Source organism: Berghia stephanieae, chromosome 11 (assembly GCF_034508935.2).
Source record: "Berghia stephanieae isolate SIO BIC M18660-M18661 chromosome 11, UCSD_Bste_1.3, whole genome shotgun sequence".
Classification (NCBI taxonomy): Eukaryota; Metazoa; Mollusca; class Gastropoda; order Nudibranchia; family Aeolidiidae; genus Berghia; species Berghia stephanieae.
The window spans coordinates 32,770,090-32,795,435 of record NC_088370.1 but is presented as its reverse complement, the minus strand read 5'-3'; the positions used below and the strand labels follow the sequence as shown (position 1 = coordinate 32,795,435).

Here is a 25,346-nt window from a genome sequence, read left to right as displayed (position 1 = left end):
AGTCATGCGGTTAGCAAAGAAAATAATGGGAACTGTTTTCTGGGACAGACGTGGTGTTATTCTGTTCGAAACCTTACAACCTGGAGAAACAATAAATGCTGCAAGGTACTGCCAAACTCTTGACAAGCTTAGGGAGGCCATTCGCAGAAAGCGCCCAGGGTAGTTGACCAACGGGGTCATTTTGCAACACGACAACGCTACACCCCACACAGGACGAGTGACGCAAGGTTGGCTAGAGAAATATGGATGGGAGATTTTGCCACACCCACCACACAGTCCAGACCTCGCACCATCTGATTATCACCTCTTTGGGCCACTGGAACGTGAGCTGGCAGGAAAGCGCTTTGATGTCGATGAAGAGCTTGTTGACCATGTGCGGAAATGGCTACAAAACCTTGACGGAAATTTCTTCCGAGAGGGTATTTATTCCATGGTGCGGCGTTGGCAGAAGTGTGTCGACAGACTTGGCTGTTACGTAGAGAAATGAAGGACGAGTCAAGGTATGAACACGTGCAAGAATTTTGTTGATAGCATAAAAAACGCGGATTTTACAGGCACTTTTCGGTTAATTATGAAAGAGCCCTCGTATATATGTGTTGTTGGATGTAAAATAAACATGAAAGAAATCGTGCGAATGAAGCTTTATCGACCATAAATAACATCGACGTTGATAAGGAGGTTTAGCGGATCAAACACACCACTCATCACCCATCACCTATCACGTATCTATCATATTCTCATTAAACGTTTATAATAGTGGCTATAGGGAATGAGATTAGCGGAAGAGTACCGTCCCTTGATTGGAAGTCACGATCGGAAAAGTTAATAGAGAGAGAACGTCATGTTGGTTGTGCGACATGAGACACTTTACCGAAAGCGAGGTCGAGAGAGACGCATGCGCAAAATCATTTTGACGTTCTCTCTGTAAAGTGACGTCCAATTAAGGGACGCTACTCTTCCGCTAATCTCATTCCCTATATATGCGATTTTTATTATGGGTCATGAAAGATTGTAGCTACATTTTGATACCCAATCAAAAATCGCATAACGACACTTATGATGAGAATGACCATGTGATAGATACGTGATTCGTGATGCGTGATAAATATGATCTGCTTAACCTCTTTAATATATATTTTTTTAATCGATAGAATATGTGGAATGGACATTTCTTTTACATAAAGGACTCAGTCTGCGATAAACCGGTATCCAAAAATTCAAAGTTTTATTTTTTAAAATTGTCTATAAATTCAATTTCAAGCGTCTTGACCATCCATCCCCATATAAAACCGTCTCCTAGAGAAAGGCCACCAACATATATTTCATTTGTCGCCCGCTTTCTCAATTATTTTTCTTTTATTAACGTAATACGTCTGTAGATTTTTCACCTGGTATTTGTGATGTCCTTTGTACCTAAGTAGGCCTTGGTATCCTTGAATTTACCTGACCAATTGAAGTTGATGATGACAGCAGATTTTGGAGGAATTTTTCCATGTTTCTTCTCCCAGTCTTTGACCTTTGGAGGGAATATAGAACACAACGTATCTACTGATATTCTATTTTTTTAAATGAATTAATAGCGCTTTCAACAAACTTAGATCATCTTCTATTATGAATCTGGTAGTGACATTTCCCCTACTGCTGGAATTCGTTTAAGTAATGTACACTCACCAGTTCAGCCCTCCAGATCAATGTTTAAAACACATAAACTATTATGTATATATGTTATATATTCAACACATAGAGTATTCACGTTTAAAGTCAGAAGTATTGATTAAAAATGAGCGGAAGAGCTTCAAATATATATTTTTATTTTTGGTTCATTGTTTTGTTGTTTGGAAGATAGTCAAACTTAATGATAATGTCAAAAAACGGATAGATAGACTTTTACTACAGAGCGGCCCAACTTTGCCTTTTAAGGGGGTCGGCTCTGTCACAGTAAAGGTTGTTCACAATTATATTATTAAATTTTAGTTTATCAAGAACTGAATTCATCTCACTCCAGTTATATTTCGGTTGGATTAGATAAACTTTCCTTCTAATATTAGATCGTCTTTCCTTTTATAGCTTTCCCTCGAATTAATTTCTAATTAGTGAATACGTTTCGTTCTACATTCTGTCACGTAGCCACTTATTATAAAAGCTGATAGGTCTGACATTCTTCACTCACTTCTCTCTACAATCTATGCCGGACGACCAGCCGTTCCATTCCTCATATATATTTGAAGATTTTTATCTTTTGATACTTTGTGGATATTTAATCTCCACCATCAAGACGCCTGAGCTTTTACCTTTGACGGTGTAATCCTAAACATTTTAAGGATCAAACCTGAGCCCGCTGTCGAAGAAATATCTAAATAACCCCTTCCCAACTGCCTGGAAGTGGAACATTACAAGCCTGAGCCCGTTGTCGGAGGAATATATAATCCACGCCTTTCAACTGCCTGGAAACGTAACCTTACGAACCTGACATTATATCATAATAAGTTACGTAATATATTCACATTTCTATTTGTAACTGCCACAATCACTATTTATAACTTTTAATTAAATTTCATCTTTCTTTTATTTCATCTTAAACAAATCGTTAATTGTTTTTCATTTATAGTAACTATTAAATTCTGGAGCCTCATTCTCCATATCTTTATGCATAGTCGAGTCGCTCTTTACTCACTTGAGACCATGACAGGCTCCTCGCGAATTCTCCATTACTTTGAGTGACATTTAATCTCAAGATCGTTTTTACTGAGTCAGGTTTCATGACCCCCAAAGCTGGGATAATTTCACAACTGCGTTTGCTTTCCTATTTCATCTGCTATAGCTTCCTTTTGACTCTCTGGTTGTGTGCCTTGATAGGCAGTAACATATGAAAAAAAGCCCTGAGAGTTTATAAAGCGCAATATCCTCTAAACGTGCTCAATGCGCTTTATAAGGGATCATTGGCCAACAGCAACATTTAACATGTAGGATGGTATATGACGCATGTTAAGTAATATTACAATTTTTTCGGACAGAGACAACACGATATTACAATTTTTTCGACTGAGATAACGCTGTTAACGGTCAGGTACTCATCTTACATCTGAGTACGGCGAGAGAATGTGAGTAAAGAGCCTTTTCCAATGACTCAACTATGGGCCGAGCAAGGCTCGAACCCAGGACCTTCCGATCCGAAAGCGAGTGTCATACCACTTGACCACATAGCCGCACAAGAAGTGAGCATAAAAAGTTTCTAATTTCTTTCATGTAATCTTCCGAGAAATTGATTACATTTTTCTGAAAAAAATAGTTAAAGTTATAGATATGGTGGGATAGATAAGATTATTTATAGAGTATCATAAAAAGGAATATTTGTAAGACAGGGAATCATGTAGATCCAAGAGCAAGATTATTTTTTTTTCAAATACTCAATGAACTGAGAAACTGCTAACAGATACACAAAATAATCATCAATCAAAGTCTCGCATTGTAGCATCTAACACCTGCTAGGAAACATGAAATTACCTTTTGTAATGAAAGGACGTATTCAGGATCTTTGCTGGTCTCCTTGGAGCAATCAATCATCACTCCATCAGCAATGGTGTTCTCTAGGGGTATCTGCTCTATAGCGTAGCCAGCTGTAAAACAAGATTTTCGAGTCAGACTTCACTTGACAGATGGTCGTTAATAACACATGTATGTATTCTTCTTCATCAAGTACCAAGTCTGTGCCAGACATCGGTGACCATGGTAGACCATTCATCTCTCTGATCAGATAACCTCAGAAAACGAATATTACTCTTCTCTTTCATTGTTCATTGTCACCCAACTGTTCAAACTATTCAAATGTTTTTCTTGGTCTACCTTTACTCTTTTTACCGTCTATCTTTCCTGTGAGAGCATGGTGTTCAATACATTTATGTCAATTTAAGTGTCCTAAAATTTGCATTTGTCTTTTTCTTATTGTACGAATTAATAGCCTTTTAGTTTAAATGTATGTATTATCATCCCATAGATCGTATCAATTCTAATTTTTATATACCGGTAAATTTGCAACTATATATCTAATTCCCCGCACGGAATAAATATGATCTATATACATTTTTACGAAATTTACACTTATTAGATTTAGATAAATAGATCGATAGAAATATATAAAAGATTGATAGATGGAAGACATGAATTGACCAAGAAAAAAGAATTAGATTAAACGGTAAATTTGCAACTATAAAATTCTGCACACGGAATAAATATCTATATACATATAATTTACGAAATTTACACTTCTTAGATTTAGGTAAATAGATCGGTAGGAAAATATTGAAGATTGATAGATGGAAGACATGAATTAACCAACAAAAAAGAACTAGATAAACACGTAAAACTAAATATTGACGAGGAGGAGGAGGAGGAATAATTAATTAATTAATTACTTAATTAATGTTAATACCTGGGGGTGTATATTGACAAATTTATTACTTTCTAAAGCCACATAGGTGTTTTGATTGAAAATCTACGACATAGACTGCATTTTATACTGAGAACAGTTCAATCTTAATGTATAACTCGCTTATAAGAAATGCCACGTCATCAGGTATTGCCATGTGGTATGACTGCTAAAAATATAGAGCTTTTATATAGCGCAATATCTACTAATTGTGCTCAAAACGTTTTACAAAGGGTCCCTGGCCAAAAGCAACACTTAACATGTAGGACGGGACATGACGTCTGTTAGGCGATATTACACTTTTTTTTTTTCTTTATGTTACGTGTTGCTGTTGGTCAGGGACCCTTTGTAAAGCGCTTTGAGCACGTTTAGTTGATATTGCACTATATAAAAGTTCAATTTTTAAATTTTAAATGTACTCATTATTTAGGTCTTTATCTTATAACAATTCCTGGTCCCTGATTTCACAATTAACCCTCTGCTTACCAATTATAGGAAAATCGTCACATTCGTTGCGATACAACCAACATTTTTCTTATTCAAATTTCTCTTGTACATCATCAAATTTAAAGAAAATGAACAGTGTGTTGTAGAGCATGCTTTGTTAAAGAACTTATGTATCGCAAGAACTTACTGCTATTGTGTTTGAGTGATTAAAAAATATATATTTTGTGTTAGTTGGGTGTGAAGTTTTGGAGAAAATCCAGAAACTGGCTGGTAAGGATAGAGTTATGTGTAGTAACTGTTGGATAAAGGATAAAACCAAACTCCAAAGCAAAAAGACATTGCTGGGGAAATCAATGGAACTAATTTTTCGAGGGCATCTGAACTTCACCAGAAAAAAATGTCTTCAGAATAGCAAATCCAAAACTGGTTGGACGAAGAATTTCTGATGAACTGGAACGTATCTTAGAATAGTCTGTGTTGACTTTTAGTATGGTTTCTCCTTAATAGTTTCTAGTCTGACTTTTACTATTGTTTCTCTTTAATTGTCTCAGTTCTGACTTTTACTATTGTTTCTCCTATATTATTGTCCCTGTCCTGACTCTTACTATTGTTTCTCCTTTATTGTTTCTATTCTGACTTTTACTATTGTTTCTCCTATATTGTCTCTGTCCTGACTTTTACTATTGCTTCTCTTATATTATTGTCCCAGTCCTGACTTTTACTATTGTTTCTCCCTAATTGTTTCTAGTCTGACCTTTACTATTGTTTCTCCTTATTCTCTCAGTTCTGACTTTTACTATTGTTTCTCCTCTATTGTCCCTGTCCGGACTTTTACTATTGTTTCTCCTTTATTGTCTAACTTCAGTCTTTACTTTAGATTAAGAGGTATGTTTTTTTTTATCTATAGTCATTTAAAGTTACTTCATGCCTGGCTTCCCTGCTTCTGGTGCTCTCTTCTTCCTCGTCCTCAACTCACCATTCTGGTGTCCATGGCTTTTTGGCCGTTTCGATTCCTGTCTCAAACTTTTCGCGGCCACCGCATCAATATTATTATTATTATTATTATTATTATTATTATTATTATTATTATTATTATTATTATTATTATTATTATTATTATTATTATTATTATTATTATTATTATTATTAATTAATTATATAATAATAATATATAATAATAATTATAATAATAATAACTAATGATAATAATAATATAATAATAATAATAATAATAATAATAATATAAATAATAATAATAATAATAATAATATAATATAATAATAATAATAATAATAATAATAATAATATAATAATAATAATAATAATAATAAAATAATAATAAATAATAATAATAATAATAATAATAATAATAATAATAATAATAATAATAATAATAATAATAATAATAATAATAATAATAATAATAATAATAATAATAATAATAATAATAATAATAATAATAAATAATAATAATAATATAATAATAATATAATAATAATAATAATATAATAATATAATATAATAATAATAATAATTCCATTTATTCATCCCATAGGGGAAATTTTTCTTTAGGGTCTATTCCAAGGGAAGACTGGAATAACCCAGGCGTCAGCCGCAGTGCAACGACGCAAATTGAGCTAAGGCGAGGCGACTTGCTCAAGGCCACACAGGGCAGCGGCGAGTGATCGAATTCGGTACCTTTCTGGTACGAAGAAAAAGCCTGAACCGCTGAGCCACGCTGTCCCCCTAAATATGTCACCACAAATTTCAAGTCTAATGTCTAGGGGATTCGTTCTCATCAGACGGATTAGTTTCAGCACAAGTATGAGTCCATCTCCATTTATTCTATGTTTCACAGGCATTTGGGAGATTAAACCTTTCTCCTGTTCTTCTCTAAGACGGTGTGAATGCTTAACTCCCTCAACCCTAACACCGACTATATCCGTAGTTTACCCGGGTTACTTTCACCCCATACCTATTTATTACATTTTTTCTGAGACAAACTATAGGCGTAGTATCAAAGGTAATGTTTTTAGACCTTACATGTTAGTGGTAGTTGAATGAAACTATCTATGTACATGCTGATTTTAATATAATTTTCTCCAATTTTGAAAAGCAGGAAAAATCTCTAGGATTGAGTGATATAATGGACGTGTACAATGTCTATGAGAGAGAGAGAGAGAGAGAGAGAGAGAGAGAGAGAGAGAGGTGGGGTGAGGGAGAGGGATAAACAGAGAGAGAAGGAGACAGAAAGAGATTGTTGTTTATATTATATATTTAGCAGAGAAAGAGGTGAGACAAAGATGGTGAGAAAGAGATATAGGCGTGGAATGTAATATGTACACACACACACACACACACACACACACACACACATATATATATATATATAATATAATATATATATATATATATATATATATATATAGAGAGAGAGAGAGAGAGAGAGAAGGGGGATAAATAGAGAGATGAGGAGGAGGTGAAATATAGTAAGAGAAAGAAGAAGGATGTTGGGATTGAATAATAAAGAAAGGAATGGAAAGAGACAGATATAGAGAAGAGAGAGAGAGAGAGAGAGAGAGAGAGAGAGAGAGAGAGAGAGAGAGAGAGAGAGAGAGAGAGAGAGAGAGAGAGATATTTTAAAAAGAAAAGAAAATGAAAACGGCATCCTCACTCCTTGTAAAATGGTTTGGGGAATCTATATGGGTTCCTCCGTGCTCACCAATGGAATACTTGTAGTACTGAACGCTGGATGGGTTAGAAATAGAATATGAATGTCAAAACATTTGTGACTAAATAGTATTGAGTCATTTAGATGTGCTAAAGTAGTATTTTGAAATGAAAATAAAAAGGAAAAGACAGGAACAATGAGCATAGCGACGACTATAAAGAGACTCAATGGAGATGGCTAAGACATGCTGTCAGAATGGAGACAACTGCTTTGTTAAGAACTGAACGTCTGATGGCACAAGACAGAGAGGCAAAGCTAAAGCACCTGGAGACGATCCAAGGATACAGAGCTGAAAGAGTCTGGCCTGATCTGGAATAAAATCGATGTTGATGCAGCCGACAGAGAGAACTGAAGTCTTTAGTTGGTGACGTATACGAAGTGAAGTTATAATATGGTCCCTGGAGCTCAAGTGTATTTCAGATTCTGGGTGTCTCACGTAATATTGATCGTACCAACATCTTTTACACCTTGAAATAAGTATACAGGCACCCAAGGGATAAGCAACCTACTCACTACTTGGTGGACCATCATCCATCACGGCTTGTACTCTTGAGCACGTTGCCGGTTTGTTGTCTCCACGTATCACGATCCTCTGCGGTGCGCATAAAGTCTGCGTTGCTTTTCAAATCACATTTGGCCATTGTTAGGTTATTTAAACGTGTCATTCTCTGTCTTCCTCTAGCTCTCTTTCCTTCGATCATTCAACATGTTGCCAACTGTTCTATCCCGTCCTTTCTCCACACATTCCCAGAAACCCGAGCTGCCTTTTTTATGATGGTATCTATCAATATTCTTCCTTTTCCCACTTTCGCCAACACTTCCTCGTTCGTATACTTGTCTGCCCATGATAGCCTCAACATTCTTCTATTCATCCACATCTCAAATGCCTCTAACTTCCTAGTGCATTCTTTTCAAGCGTCCACGTTTCACAACCGTTTAAAAGGGTACTTATAACATATTATGTTTCCACTACTTTCATTCTTGTCTTATTGGTGGATAACGGGATTAAAAACAGAAATTAAAAGCAAGATATGATCTCAGTCAGTCCTCTTCCTATTGCCATTACTATATATTGAAAAATCCATCTCTTGTCTGCTCTTACGTCTGTTGTAAAGCGTTTTGAGCGCGTTAAGGGGATATTGCTCACTATAAAAGATCTAGCTCTAGATACGTTCCCAATATAAAATGCAGAGCTCCTCATGGCGAATATTCAACTATCTTCAATCTGACACCCCTCACCACCCCCGCCCACCCATCCGCCATATCAGTATGGTAATGTGTTAGAATGACCTAAATGCAGAGAAATGTGTTTAAAAGTTTAAATGTTCATAAATTTACATTACTCGGAAGTTTTTGTTTTTTTAAACCAGTTACTGCCGAAATCTAGAAAGACACGTATTTGAAAATGTGGAAGGACAAGTTTTCAAGCCTAATGTTTAAATACGAGTAGTTTCCAGTTAACTATGCGGCTATGTGGTCTTGTGGTATGACACTGGCTTTCGGATCGGAACGTTCTGGGTTCGAGCCTTGCTCGGCGCATAGTTGAGTCCTTGGAAAAGGTTCTTTAGTCACATTTCTCTCACCTCACTTGGGTGTAAAATGCGCACCTGGCCGTTAACAGCTATGTCTCTGTCGAAAAAAATGCAATATCGCCTAACAGGCGTTGTGGCTCATTCTACATGTTGCTGTTGGTCTGGGACCCTTTGTAAAGAGCTTTGAGCACACTTGGTTGATATTACGCTATATAAAAGCTTAAAAATATGAACGCACATATGGTTAAATGCCGCACTATAATTTGTCACGTTGATATTTTCAAACTGAACATGCTGCTTGCTACTCCAATGCCGTTGTCCTGCCTTGTCCTTTCGTGATTCAATGTGTGTTTGTTAAGAACGAGTTTTCTTTTGAGGAAGAATATAAGTATTAACTTGATGGTACGCCCGTTATAACATATATAATCAATTAAAGCAAATAATGAACAACCGCAACATTGAGATGGCAACAAAACTCCGGGTAATAAAATCATACATGTGGTCTGTGCTTCTTTATGGCAGCGAGTGTTGGAAGATTAACAAAGATTGTGACCGTAAAATAACTGCAGCCGAAATTTGGTTTTATAGACGCATTCTGATAATCTCATGGAAAGATAAAATTTAAAAAAACGAGGAGGCATTAAATGAAATTGGAGTACGACCAACTTTGGTAAACACAATCAGAAAAAGACAGTTAAAATTTCTCGGACATATTTACAGAAAAAACGGAAAGATTGTACTTACGGGTAAAGTTGCTGGGAAGAAAAGAAGAGGGAGACAGAGGATAGATTACATTGACAATCTGAACGCATGGATTGGTGGAGGAGGAACAGGAATCGAGCTATTGAGAAGATCTGAGGACAGATGGTTGGAGGGACATGATTGCCGATGTCTGCAACAGGCCTGGCACTTGATGATGACGCCCGCTACTAAGTATTCATCAGCCAGATTATCTCCTGCTATTCACCCTGTTTCGTCACTTTGACTATTTATTTCCTGTATTTAAGGCCTGAGATACCATTAGTACGTCATGTCAAACACACAATTAGGTCAGGTCCCTTTGACTATTTATTTCCTGTATTTAAGGCCTGGCATACATGGTGCGTCATGTCAAACACACAATTAGGTCATGTCCCTTTGACTATATATTTTCCTGTATTTAAGGCCTGAGATACCATTAGTGCGTCATGTCAAACACACAATTAGGTCATGTCCCTTTGACTATTTATTTCCTGTATTTAAGGCCTGAGATACCATTAGTGCGTCATGTCAAACACACAATTAGGTCACGTCCCTTTGACTATTTATTACCTGTATTTAAGGCCTGAGATACCATTAGTACGTCATGTCAAACACACAATTAGGTCAGTCCCTTTGACTATTTATTTCCTGTATTTAAGGCCTGAGATACCATTAGTACGTCATGTCAAAGACACAATTAGGTCATGTCCCTTTGACTATTTATTTCCTGTATTTAAGGCCTGAGATACCATTAGTACGTCATGTCAAACACACAATTAGGTCATGGCCCTTTGACTATTTATTACCTGTATTTAAGGCCTGAGATACCATTAGTACGTCATGTCAAACATACAATTAGGTCATGTCCCTTTGACTATTTATTACCTGTATTTAAGGCCTGAGATACCATTAGTATGTCATGTCAAACACACAATTAGTTCAGGTCCCTTTGACTATTTATTTCCTGTATTTAAGGCCTGAGATACCATAAGTACGTCATGTCAAACACACAATTATGTCATGCCCCTTTGACTATTTATTTCCTGTATTTAAGGCCTGAGATACCATTAGTACGTCATGTCAAACATACAATTAGTTCATGTCCCTTTGACTATTTATTTCCTGTATTTAAGGCCTGAGATACCATTAGTGCGTCATGTCAAACACACAATTAGGTCATGTCCATTTGACTATTTATTACCTGTATTTAAGGCCTGAGATACCATTAGTACATGTCAAACACACAATTAGGTCATGTCCCTTTGACTATTTATTTCCTGTATTTAAGGCCTGAGATACCTAGTACGTCATGTCAAACACACAGTTAGGTCATGTCCCTTTGACTATTTATTTCCTGTATTTAAGGCCTGAGATACCATAAGTACGTCATGTCAAACACACAATTATGCCATGTCCCTTTGACTATATATTACCTGTATTTAAGGCCTGAGATACCATTAGTACGTCATTTCAAACACACAATTAGGTCATGTCCCTTTGACTATTTATTACCTGTATTTAAGGCCTGAGATACCATTAGTACGTCATGTCAAACACACAATTAGGTCATGTCCCTTTGACTATTTATTACCTGTATTTAAGGCCTGAGATACCATTAGTATGTCATGTCAAACACACAATTAGGTCAGGTCCCTTTGATTATTTATTTCCTGTATTTAAGGCCTGAGATACCATTAGTACGTCATGTCAAACACACAATTAGGTCATGTCCCTTTGATTATTTATTTCCTGTATTTAAGGCCTGAGATACCATTAGTACGTCATGTCAAACACACAATTAGGTCATGTCCCTTTGATTATTTATTTCCTGTATTTAAGGCCTGAGATACCATTAGTACGTCATGTCAAACACACAATTAGGTCAGGTCCCTTTGACTATTTTTTCCTGTATTTAAGTCGTGAGATACCATTAGTGCGTCATGTCAAACACACAATGGGCATGATCTATATTACCATTCCATGTGCTCGAGGTCATTGGTCACATTGCAAAGTGTGCTCAAAATGACCTATATAGTGAAAAGTGTTCACAGCTTTTGAAATAATATCTAGAATCACGATTGGTCCTTTTGACACATAAGTATGTGTACAATTTTCATAAAGAATGCACAGTGTTTACGTTTGTTAAGAAATATCCAATCGTTGGACATCAATAAATCATGTGATTGATGACTGGGTTGGACAAAAACATGAATATAGATCGCTCCCATTAGGTCATGTCCTGTTGATAAGTATTTCTCACAATATTTTGACACACTGATAAAGGAATTGCATTGCAAAACATGACGATACAATGCATTTTTTATTCAATCATCCGTGTCGAAATCCTGAGTGATGCTCAAAATCTGTGGTCTGTTTACACCGGTTATAGCCAAGCACTTTAGGTGATATGGGTCTTTGGTTCACGGTCAGCGGTTGGTTTCAGGGCCAAAATATACTTTAGTTTAAATTTTAGAGTCAAAAAAAAAAAAAATAATAATAGATCTTTATCGTCCATAAATATGGCAATTTGTCATTTAGTTACACTTGTTATAACGTTAAATGATAACTGTAACATTGAACAGATATTTCACTCCTACTTATTTTCTCTCTCTCTCTCTCTCTCATTCTCTCTCTCTCTCACACACACACACACACACACACTCTCTCTCTCTCTCTCTCTCTCTCTCTCTTCCTCTCTTTCTTTCACACGTGCATAAACATATTCATTTCGTTTTCAATTTGTTACAATTGTGGCAATTCGACACCAAAAATTATCATCATTATCAATTGGTCAGTTAATCTAACATTAAATGAATTAATCAGTTAATCAGTCAACTTATCAATCCTTGGTTTTTCTGTACCATATGAAATATTCAAAATTTTTATTGCTGATGGAACGAACGTTGATTTATACTTGTTAGTTCTACATTTAATCTGACAAAACCTTCTCTCAGATGGTAAAAGACTAAATTCATGGTATAAAATATGTTTTTTATTGTTGGTAATTGAGAATGCTTTCCTTTCTATTGCTTTTCCGTCCATGAATTCTTTCTACTCCATCAAGAGGATGGTTTATTAATTTTGATGCCTCTTTGATAGATTTTGAAATTTTTGATTTATCTTTAAGTCGGCATCCGCCAAACCATATGGTGCAGCCAAACGCAATTACACTTTAATCAATGAGTCATAAACTCTTAACATAGTTTTCTTCCTTACTTGAAATGTTCTCAATTTCCTTAGGATGAATAATCTTTGGGCAACTTTCTTGGATATTATATTAATATGTTGAGAGAAATTGAGGGAACTATCAATGGTTATTCCTAAATATTTTAAATATTCAACTATCTCAACATCATCTTTACCGATCGTCACACACTTTAAGTCGTTTTTATTTTTTACACCAAACACCTGTTCTTTCGTTTTTTCAACATTTTATTCAAGATGATTTTGTTCACACCAATCGGTGAATATATTTATTTGTTTGAAATAATTCTTTTCGGTAACTTTATCTTTTAATAAGCCAAGAATAGCAGTATCATCTGCATATTTCACTATAAAACAATTTTCAAAGGATGGTCTGCAGTCGTTGGTGTATAAGATGTACAGGATTGGGGAACTCACGCAGCCTTGGGGACAACCTTTCGACAACGTTCTTTTGTTGGAGATATGTTCACCCAATTTTACACATTGCGGTCTATGGGTCAGAAACTCTTTATACCATTTAATAAGGTACCGTCAACTGGGGTGACTGTGCCTCTCGGGGTGACTTTGCTTCAACCGATTTTGAGAATTTGGACTATTCTCTCAGGCTTGTTGCAGTTATTTCCCTTATTAGAGGACTTGATTTTTATCAATAGAAATAACTGTTGCAAATCTGAGTATTATCTAGTTTGTCCAAATCTATAGAGGCAAAGTCACCCCTGAAGGCAAAGTCACCCCAGTTGACGGTAGTTTGGAATATCCATGTTGCACCACTTTTGAAGCAAAATATCTGTGTTCATGGCATTAAAAGCTGACGAAAAGTCGACAAACAGGATTCTGGCGTAAATCGAGGGCGTTTGGTCAACGTGTTTTGAGATCGAATTTGTGGCGGTTAATAGTGCTGGTATGCAAATTGGTACGGAGCTAGCAATTTCAGGCCATAACATTTTTGCAGGAGCTCAGATTTAACATTTTTTTCTAAACATTTCATTACAAGCGATGTAAGCGCCACTGGACGGAAGTCGTTCAAAACGGTCGGACAACGCTTTTTTGGAACTGGAACGACAATCGATAACTTAAATGTTTATCTGACTAATTTTGATAAAATATACGATAACTGAAGTACTTTACTAAAGTGTATGCATTGTATGTTGATTGAAGAACTGAAGGCTCATACTATAAGATAATAATTAAAAAGGCATCCATGTCAATAGCTTGACAGGCTTAGCAACTAGAGGTCACAGAGGAACCATCTAGGGAGCGATCTTTATTCATATTTTCGTCCAACCGAGTCATCAGCACGTGATTTTTTTCTGTCCAACGATTGGACATTTCTGAACAAATGTTAACACGCTGCTTTGTTTATGGAAGTTGTAAACATACCCATTTGTCAAGCTGAACACAATGACCAATCGTAATGTTAGATAGTTCAAAATCTGTAAACACTTTTCACTATGTGGGTCACTTTGAGCACATTTTGCAATGTAACAATGTCCTCGAGCACATGGAAAGTTAATATAGAACATGACCATTTTTTGATCTATCAAGTAACCGCTGTGGTGTAATGGTTGGACGCCTGACCTGTAATTGGATGGTCTGAGGTCCGATCCCCATTTGAGGTGGTCTGAATTTTTGGGACAATTTTTTCTTGTATTATCTTTCTGATTTGTCCGAAACTGTTCAATACTAACCTATTCAGATTTTAAAGTTTAGGAAACAAAAATCATTGACATTGTTTTGGACATTTGTTTAAGTTTGATTTTTATAAGTTGAGCTTTAAAATTCAATATTTGTTAACTGTTTCGCAAGCTAATGAGTGAATGCATTATCTATCACATTCAGACCCTTGATTTGTGGACAAAGATTAATTCCAAAGACCCATCCACACGGGACTAATATCTTTGTGTTGTGGCTTGTTCTTTTTTTTTATGAATTGTGTGTTGCTGTCGGTTTGTTAACTTTTACAACCCACAGAGCCCCAAGAAATAATGTTTACATGTGTGCTGTCATCTTAATAGTACAACCAAGGGACATAATCTGTGATAATCGCATTCACCTAAAAAAGGAAATATTTTGGAATGCATTATGATCCAGAACGAAACATATGAAAACTAAAAAGTTTCCGAACAAAAAATTACATTATGATGATGATGATGATGATGATGATGATGATACTACTACTACTACTACTACTACTACTACTACTACTACTACTACTACTACTACTACTACTACTACTACTACTACTACTACTACTACTATAATAATAATAATAATAATAATTCTAATAATAATAACAATAATAATAATAATAATAATAATAATAATAATAATAATAATAATAATAATAATAATAATAATAATAATAATAATAATAATAATAATAATAATAATAATAATAATAATAATAACAATAATAATAATAAGAATGATAATATCTAGTTTTATTGTCCGCATACTTACAAAACTCCCGGGGCATACTCTCCTTTAAACATTACTTCCTTCTTATATTTAGGCACTTCAGCGGTAAACATGAAGGTTGTTTCATAATGGTCATGCGACAGATCCACCAGCTTTGACAGTGTTGTATGCACGGTTGCCATGACGACCAAAATTGACCAGCATGCACTCAGCGAGAACGCCGCCATTTTGTCTTCAATCTGAGGTATATTTTATTATGAGAGAATGGGATTCAATAGTCTGATGTCATGTCCGCCCAGCAACCAGCAGCTTGGTTCTAAACCAAGAAAATCCGTACTTTTTATTCTTCATGCTGGCTAGAACGTGTTCAGATGTCATGTGATCAGAATGTATAAAAGTCAAAACGTGATCAGATTTATAATGTTTTACTCCTCTGGATACTCCTTTTATGCTTGTCGGAGAAGTATTTCATAGGGCGTCCGCCATTGTTCCGATATTTTAGAACCAGTTACTGAGTTAGTTTGCGTTATTACGAGGGAAGTGACGTCACGACTGTTGAAGCCTATTGCCATGAGGCTGTTCGGGTTTTTTTTCTAATATTTGAAACAAACATTCCAAATTTCTAACTATTTTGAAAGATTGGTAACCTTTGAGTAACATCAGATTTTTTACTGGCTTGAGAAGTAAAAATAAGTTTTAAAAAGTTAGGATTATGGCAGCAAATGTTCCAGCAATAATAGCTTTAACTCTCTCCTTACCACCTGCAGCAAAATCGTCACATTTGTTACGACACAATATACAGTTTTCTTATTCAGATTTATTTTGTACATCACAAACTTTGAACAATGTCATGTGTTTAATTACTAGGAACATAAAGCTATTTTGTAGAGAGCTTGTTTGAGTTTAAAAATCTATTTTTCTGCTGGGTAATCCTGCCATTTTTGGGGAAAATAATGAAAATGATCGGTAAGGAAAGATTTAAAGGTGCCAAAAAGATGTAGACAAAGTTAATAATTTTTCAACAGTTTTTTTGACCCTTTGAGAAACTATTACATCCCTTTCTTCTTTAAACGTCTTTGTGATCGAGTGGTATGGCATTTGCATTAAGACAGGAAGGTCCTGGGTTCTAGTCCATAATTTCTGAGAAAGTTGAGTCCTGGAAAAGTCTCTATATTTGTATTCTCTCACCGTAATCAGGTATAAACTGGCAGTTAATAGCGTTATCTCTGACAAAGAAATTACTATTACACTACTGGCGTTGAATAATATTCCTTTAAAATGACATCTTACTTTATATATAACGTTTTACACCCGGGACAGCATATAAATTGTTCTAAATATGTTTAACTGGATGTACGTAGGTGACGGGTAATGAAGAGGTGCAAGAACAAAAAGTGACTCTAGTTGGGAACAACAATAATGTGAAGTCAAAATACTGGTTCCAAACTACTTGGAAGTGTGAAACCAGTCTTCCGGTTTCAGAGTGAAAACATCTTAATTTGTAACCGAAATAATAAAAATATATTCCCTTTATTCACTTCCGAGGGGGAAATATGTCATCAGGGTCTATTCCAAGACTACAGATCAACCACAGTTACGGCTCAATCGTAGCCTTCGTTAACTCATTGCCTAATACTGGTCGAAAAATTACTTTACAATACACAGTGCCCTTCACTAAATGAAGGTGAACAGTGAGCATTACTTTAGTAAATCCAATGGAATTATTAATTGTTTCCTTGAGTACAACTAGAGGCAACTGGTATGACTCAAATGTTGTAGTTCGAATCTTTTCACCTAACCAGTTCAGTGCTATTCCGGAAAGACGCGAATAAAAAATATTTGGCCAGAAAACTCCTTTCTCAAATATCGATCAATTTAAATGACCTTCACCTTAGCAAATAATCTCAGATCTTGGACTTCGTGGAAGACCTCGCGAGGTCCCAGGTTTGAGAGTTTTGCCAATTTTAGGTTCATTTAAATTGGTCGAAATTTGAAGGACAAGTTTCTGACCAACTTTTAAATACGTGTCTCTCCAGAGTGCTGCATTTAACTTGTTATAATTCCATTTTTGGATTCTGTTTCATCACAACATAAATTGACATTCAGGCTTTTTGCCACATTTCATTTTCTAATCCTCAGAATGGATAGTCTAGAAACATAAAACTCACCTTTGACCCTTGGTGATGGACGTTCCAGCCCTTGAAGATTCCAATCACAAAAAAATGTCCTGTCCTTTCCGTAGAGACAAACAAAAATCTGAAAAGGTGTGAATGAAAAGTTGTCAGACAACCAAGAAAGAAAAAATAAATACATGAAAGAAGTTGTCCCAAAAGTCAGACTGCCTTTCTCTTGAAAATATCTACGAAAACAAAGCCGGAAGTAGGAAATGGGTTCAGTCGGAAATCTGAAAGGTGTTCATAAATACTTGCCAATAATCAGAAAGAAGAAATAAGAAGATAACAACAAAAAAATCATTCCAAAAACTCCGCCTACCTCGACTTGGGATCAAACCTCAGACCTCTTGATTATCAAAAAAAAATCAATTCTAAAAAATCAGATTACCTCCAGGAGATCCAACCTGTAATCAGGTGGTCTGTGGTTCAATCCCCAGTCGAGGCAGGCGGAGACTTAGGAATGTTTTTTTTTTACTTTGTTTATATTATTTTTTAATGTCTGCTTGTCTAGCACGTTTTCATGCACACATTTCCAGATCACAGACTTCAACCATCGAACACCCGCTGCTTTGTCACTTTGGTATTCTCAAGAGATAAACAAGGACAGAAGACATTAGAAAGAAACTGGAGGCAGCAGAAATAAATGTGGTTTCTTAGAAGGATGTTAAGAATCTCATGGATAGAGAAGAAAACTAATGAAGAAGTATTTGAGCAAACTGAAACTAAAAGGTTATTAATTCGTACAGTAAGAAAAAGACAAATGCAATTTTTAGGGCACATAAATCGACATAAATGTATTGAACATCTTGCTCTCACAGGAAAGATAGAAGGTAAAAAGAGTAAAGGTAGACCAAGAAAAACATATTTGAATAGTTTGAACAGCTGGGTGACAAAGAAGGAGAAGAGTCGTATTAGTTTTCTGAGGGTTGTTATCTGATCAGAGAGATGAATGGCGTACCATGATCACCGATGTCTGGCACAGACTTTGTACATGAGGAAGAAGAAGCAAGGACAGAATAAGTTGTTTTGCTATACTTAATTAATATCGTCGTCTTATTCTAGAACTGTGATATCCGTGGGACAAACTCACTGCAAACAACGACCACACTGTGAAGTGTCAATGAAATATGCCCCCGTCTCCTTTTTGTTCACAACGAATGTGAACTGTCCGGTCAAAACGGTATGACGTTGGAATGAATCTGACCCTTAAAAGTGATCTTAGAATTTATATGATAAGAGTTACGAACTTTCTTTTTTCTTTCTTTTTGCATGTTTTTTTTTCATATTGCATTTATTACCCTCTACCACAATGAATATAACTTAACCCCAAGATTTATAATAGTGGCTATAAATTCAATCCCCATAACCTCGTTCGTCCTGGCATTAACTATTATAAAACTGCTACACACAAATGTCACATCGACAATAGATAGAATGAAGATGACGTCACTAAGGTATATGTTATTGTTTGTTTTTTTAATGAGTAGTTCTCACTAAACTTATTATCCGGACTATAAACGTTCAAGGACACAGATAGTTTTGTGTGTTGGCTCGTTATATTTCCGGATGGCAATGTTGTGAGCTTCTCAGGAAGGGTTCCTTTTATTCGCTTCCCTCATAATGACACATAGTAACTTAGTAACTGGTTCTAAACTATCGGGAAAATGGCGACGCCCTTACGAAATACTTCCACGACGAGTATAAAAGTGTATCCAGACATTTTCAGGATTTTCCCCAAAACTCCACACTCAACTAACAAAAAAATATATTTTTGATCACTCTGGCATCATAGCAGTAAAATTCTTGCCATACATAATTACTTTAGCAAAACATGCCATCCCACACGCTGTTATTTTCTTTACATTTTATGAAGTACAAAAGACATTTGAATAAGAAAAATGTTGGTTGTATCTGTAGTAGTCGAAGTGTTTATATTACCATGTAAAGGGAATTAATCCTTGGTCCTTGTACATCCTATGTTATTCTTGAGTTATATCCCTTGAATGAGTCATTTAAAAATGTTCAACACAATGGCTACCGGTTGGTTTGTCAGTTCATTACAGTATCGTAACGAATATGACGATTTCCCTGTAGTTGGTAAGGAGAGGGTAAATCCTCTTCGGGCCTACTGGCACTTGAGACGATGCAAGGGATCTCTACCTGGTCCTGTCAACAGCTATTCGTAGGGCCATCTCGAGGGACAGACAGGCCTCTCTCTGTTTTAGGCCTCTCTCTCTACGGTACGTCTCCAAGTCTCCTTGGGGCGGCCTCTCTTCCTCTTTCCTTGGGGTGCCCATCGCAGAGCATTTTTTATCAGTGTTTCATCAGATCTGCGACAGACATGCCCAACCATTGCCATCTTCTTCTTTTAATAAGACTCTCCATAGACTCCATTTCAGCTCCTGCTCTAAGGTCCTCATTGAGATTGTGTTTGGCCAGAATATCTTGAAGATTCAAGGCCATAACTTCGATTGCATGCAATTAGATCGTCCCGACATAGCACCGCTCTGATCCGACGGGTCACATTTGAGTGATACTCACATAGTGACGTTGTCTATTATGATTTCTCTCTCGGTCTATTCCCAAACGCTCTCAAAGTATTGAGTGCTTCAAGTCTAGACTGAAGACAGGACATTTTAGATCTTACTATCCCTTAATATTTCAAAATTTAATATTTAATTTTCTTAACTCTCTCCTTAACAGCCTTTTTCATGATTTTCCCCAAAACTTCACACCCAACTAACACAAAAATATATTTTTTATCACTCAAAAGCAATAGCCGTAAGTTCTTGAGATACATAAATTCTTTAGCAAAACATGTTCTACCTACAACACACTGTTTATTTTCTTTAAATTTTATGATGTACAAAAGAAATTTGAGTAATAAAAATGTTGGTTGTATCGAAACGAATGTGACGATTTTCCTATAGTTGGTAAGGAGAGGGTTACAATTCTCACATCACCTATGTCTTGTAAAGGGTCATTGTACGCGTTAGGTGGAGATTGGCGCTATATAAATTGTAATCGTTTATAACTATTTATAATTTAAGCATACGATCCAATGAACATTCCAGAAGTTTGAAAAAAAAGGTATCAAAAAAAGGTTGTTTGCCAGAGATTTAAGAAACATGGAAATATAGAGTTTAGGAAACGGGGAGGGAGGGAGGTGGGGGGGGGGCAGGGGGGATTCTGCAGAGTTAAACGGATGGTAACTATTGGTTGATACCCTTTGGATAGGACTGTATATCAAAGTAGAGAGCATGAACTGGTGAAAGACAAAAATCTGTAAAGATGTTTACTAAACAATGTCCAAGTTAAATAGACTGTTTTTAAAAAAAAATTAATTAGGTAACATCATTTATTTTTTGGATGAATTTTTCCTTGTATTTTTCTTTCTGTTTTGTCTGAAACTGTTTCTTTCACAACTTTCCACATATGATGTTGATAGGACATAAATCTGTCGCAAAAAAGATAATAAACAAACAAATAAACAACTGACTATTACAACAACCAAAAAAAAAAAAAGAAAAAAGAAAAAGAAAAACAAGCAATCAGAACTTTCCGCCAGATTATAACAATATCCAGCAATATAATCACTTCAGCGTTCAGACACTGGTTTAAAACTGCTTCTGGAGCCGATGCTTGTCCTTATTGTGGTGTGATTTTTACTTATACCAACTATGCTCTCGCGTCTCCTCTACGATTCTATAATTTTTTCATTTATTTTCTAGAGAAATATGGTACAAAACCACCTACTATTCTACCCCCCCCCCCCTCTCTCTCTCTCTCTCTCTCTCTCTCTCTCTCTCTCGCTCGCTCGCTCTATCTCTCTTTCTATGTGTGTCTCTCCTCTCCCTCTCTCTCTCTCTCTCTCTCTCTCTCTCTCTCTCTCTCTCTCTCGCTCGCTCGCTCGCTCTATCTCTCTTTCTATGTGTGTCTCTCCTCTCCCTCTCTCCTCTCCCTCTCTCTCTCTCTCTCTCTATCTCTCTTTCTATGTGTGTCTCACCCTATCTCTCTCTCTCTCGCTCGCTCTATCTCTCTTTCTATCTCTCTCTCTCTCTCTCTCGCTCTCTCTCTCTCTCGCTCGCTCTATCTCTTTCTATGTCTCTCTCTCTCTCTCTCGCTCGCTCTCTCTCTCTTTCTAAGTGTGTCCCCCCCCCTCATCTCTCTCTCTGTCTCTCTCTCTCTCTCGCTCTATCTCTCTTTCTATGTATGTCTCTCCATCTCTCTCTCTCTCTCTCTTTCTCTCTGTCTCCATTTCTTTCTCTCTCAATCTCTCTCTTACTCTCTCTCTCTCCTTCTCTCTCTCTCTCTCTCTCTCTCTCTCTCTCTCTCTCTTCTTTATTATTTTAAGTAGTTTTATGTTAATGTTCGGTATAATGAAAATTAATTTATTCCACTAGGCTTCCTCGTGTCCTGACCGATCATTTAAGTAAGCGTTCTGGTTTTTGAAAATCCATTGTTATAATCACCTCGTCACGGAGTATACAATTTTTCATACCTAAACGGGGCTATGTGGTCTAGTGGTATGACACTCGCTTTTGAATCGGAAGGTCCTGGGTTCGAGCCTCGCTCGGCGCATAGTTGAGTCCTTGTAAAAAACTCTTTACTCACATTCTCTCAACATACTCAGGTGTAAAATGAGGACCTGGCCGTCAACAGCGTTGTCTCTGTAGGAAAAAAATTGTAATATCGCCTAACAGGTGTCATGTCTCGTTCTACATATTAAGTGTTGCTGATGGTCAAGGACCCTTTGTAAAGCGCTTTGAGCACATTTAGTGGATATTGCGCTATATAAAAGCTCTGGGAGGCCTTCCAAAATTCCTACATCCCCAATATACTTGTACTAGTAGGGGGTTTGGGAGGGGGGAGACTTAAAAAAAAAAAAATTTTCCCCCCTCCTACACCCTACTAGAAATTATAAAACAAACAAGAATACTGGGGATGTATGAGCTTTCGGAAGGACTCCCAAAATTCTATTTTTAAAAAAAATATTATCATACAATTGAAGACCCCAGAACTAAAATCCATTATTTCGCATTCTCACAAATGTATTTTAGCTTATCAGTGATTATCTTAAAAAATAGCCTCAACTCACTCAACCCTAACACAGACTATGTCCGTAGTTAACCGGGGTTACTTTTACCCCATGCCTATTTATCACATTTTTCTGAGACAAAATATTGGCGTAGTATCGAAGCTAATTTTTTTTTATTTTTACATGTTAATGATAGTTGAATAAAAGTAAATATACACATGCTCATTTTAACACATTATTTTTTCCAATTTTAAAAAGTAGCAAAAATCTCTAGGATTTAGCGAGTTAACAATTATTATTTTTGACGATAATCAAAAACTAAGGCCCCCATCTAAATATCACAACATTATTTTTGTACAGTAACAAGAAAATCTAGTACAACAGATACAAGAAAATGAGAAATAACACAGAAGATATGTGGAGACCTTCCATAAGATACTACATCCCAACAAGTATTCTTGTTCTAGAAGGGGGTTTGGGAGGGGGGGGGGGAACTTTTTTTTTCAAAGTCTCCTCCTTTCCCAAACCCCCTACACGAGAACTTCTAGTCGGGGGTTTGGGGGGGGGGGGGAAGGGAGACTTCAAAAAAAAAAGTTTCCCCCCCTTCCAAACCCCTTACTAGAACAAGAATACTTGGGATGTAGTAGCGTATGGAAGGTCTCCCCCATCTAAATATTACAATATTATTTTTGATCAGTAACAAGAAAGTCAAGGACAACAGATACAAGAACATAAGCAATAACACAGAAGATATTGAATATGATATAATAAATAACAAAATATCAAACATGGACTGTTCCGGGCTCAAAACCCTTCTTCATATAAACTTCTGAAACCCAGAGTTAAAAACACCCTTCGACAGAACTTTTTTACACAGAGAGTTATAGACGTTGGAACAAATTGCCAGCAAATGTCGTTGAAGCGCCGAACGTCAATGCTTTCAAGAATAGATTAGATGTTGTGATGGAAAGTTATAATATGCATAGTGGCGAAGTGCCTCCCACCCAAAATATCTATGATCAAAAGATCAGTAGAGAAAGTGTAGTGTAGGCTAGTCCCTGATCACAAGATCAGGTAGGGAAATGCATTAGATCTGTTGTGGACAAGACATTCAGTGACTGGAAAGACTCGGCGACAGGCCAGTGGCCTAATCAAGCGACGTCGATACCTTCTATTCTATTCTATTCAGTCGACAACAAAAACAAAATAAAAGAATGAAAACGTTTACATTACAGAAACTCCAGACCGACGACAGAGAAATAATTGGCACCTCCTTTTAAATAAAACCCCAAAAATGGAGCAACTTAAATTGTCTTATGTCTACATCTTCCGCAGTGTTCAATGTATGTGTTGTTTGATGCAAGCGAGTCGGGGTTCACAGCGTAAAACGCGCACCCTTGTGAAGAATTTACGATTCTTTCGTCTCTTTGTTCTACTAGTACTAGCTTCTTTGTTGAAATGGATGGCCGGAAGAGCAGGTGGCGCACCCAGAAGAATTGTCTTCCCCAAGGATCAGTGCTGGCTCCAACACTTTTCAACATATATACAAATGATCAGCCTGAGTTCCCAAATATCCGCCGATTCATATATGCTGATGACCTATGCCTCGCAACACAGGATGAGTCCTTCCAACCAATCGAGAGCAGACTGACAAATGCTCTAGACACCCTCACAAAGTACTACACTAAAAACTCGCTGAACGCCAACCCAGGGAAAACACAAGTGTGTGCATTTCACCTCAACAACCACCAAGCCCACAAAAAACTTAACATCAAGTGGAATGGCCAGACATTAGAGTACAACTACCACCCAGTGCACCTCGGAGTGACGCTTGATCGGACTCTGTCCTTCAGAGAACACGTGAGGAAGACCAAGGCAAAAGTGTCCACGCGTAATGCCCTCCTTGGAAAGCTGGCAAACATGAACTGGGGAACTGACCCTAAAACTCTAAGGACCACAGCATTGGCCCTCAGCTACTCAACTGCGGAGTACTGCTCAGCTGTATGGGCCCGATCATGCCATGCCTCCAAGCTAGACCCCGAGCTCAACAACGCCTGCCGGATCGTAACGGGCCAGCTGAGAGCAACACCATTACCACTGGTCTACCGTGCAGCAGGAATAGCCCCAGCACACATCCGGAGGGAAACTCATGCCCAAATACAAAAATACAAACAGGAAATGGACCAGAGACATCCCCTTCATGACCACAATTGCCCCAAAAGCAGGCTCAAATCAAGGAAAAGCTTCCTCACAGTAGAGAGCCTTCACCCAGACCACTCAGCATTCTACCGCCTGGACAAATGGGTAGAATGGGACAAGACAGCAAACGATGCCCTCCAGCCCCCAACAGAAAAGCTCCCAGCAGGCACAGACCTCAAGAGAAAAGACTGGGTGGCGTTGAACAGAGCTAGAGCAAAGGTGGGAAACACCGCCACCAACCTCTTTAAATGGAAAATCTCACCGGGCACTGAATGCCCATGCGGTCACCCCAGACAGACCATGGACCACATCCTGTCCGAATGCTCGCTGGGACCTCACTGCACCAATGCTGACCTGAGGGAATGCAACCAGACTGCCCGGGACTGGCTGACTCACTGGCGCGACAAGATATGATGACTAGTAAAAAGCCCACAAT

General features: G+C 37.0%; 1 protein-coding gene across 2 annotated transcripts in view; it reads right to left on the bottom strand.

The window, feature by feature from the left end:
• LOC144956594 (isatin hydrolase-like) overlaps positions 1-24,052 on the bottom strand; it is a 25,832-nt gene extending 1,780 nt beyond the window's left edge. The window contains exons 1-6 of one of the 2 annotated variants that reach the window (XM_078887194.1): positions 23,945-24,052; positions 17,668-17,755; positions 15,542-15,738; positions 7,548-7,621; positions 3,505-3,617; positions 1,389-1,516 (exon numbers count right to left, since the gene is read on the bottom strand). In XM_078887194.1, coding sequence (XP_078743320.1) covers positions 1,389-1,516; positions 3,505-3,617; positions 7,548-7,621; positions 15,542-15,726 — 500 coding nt within the window. In that variant the 5' untranslated portion in view covers positions 15,727-15,738; positions 17,668-17,755; positions 23,945-24,052. Of the gene's footprint in view, positions 1-1,388; positions 1,517-3,504; positions 3,618-7,547; positions 7,622-15,541; positions 15,739-17,667; positions 17,756-23,939 lie in introns of both variants that reach the window. The other variant, XM_078887193.1, reaches the window with a different exon arrangement.
• Between the last annotated feature and the right edge of the window lie 1,294 nt (positions 24,053-25,346).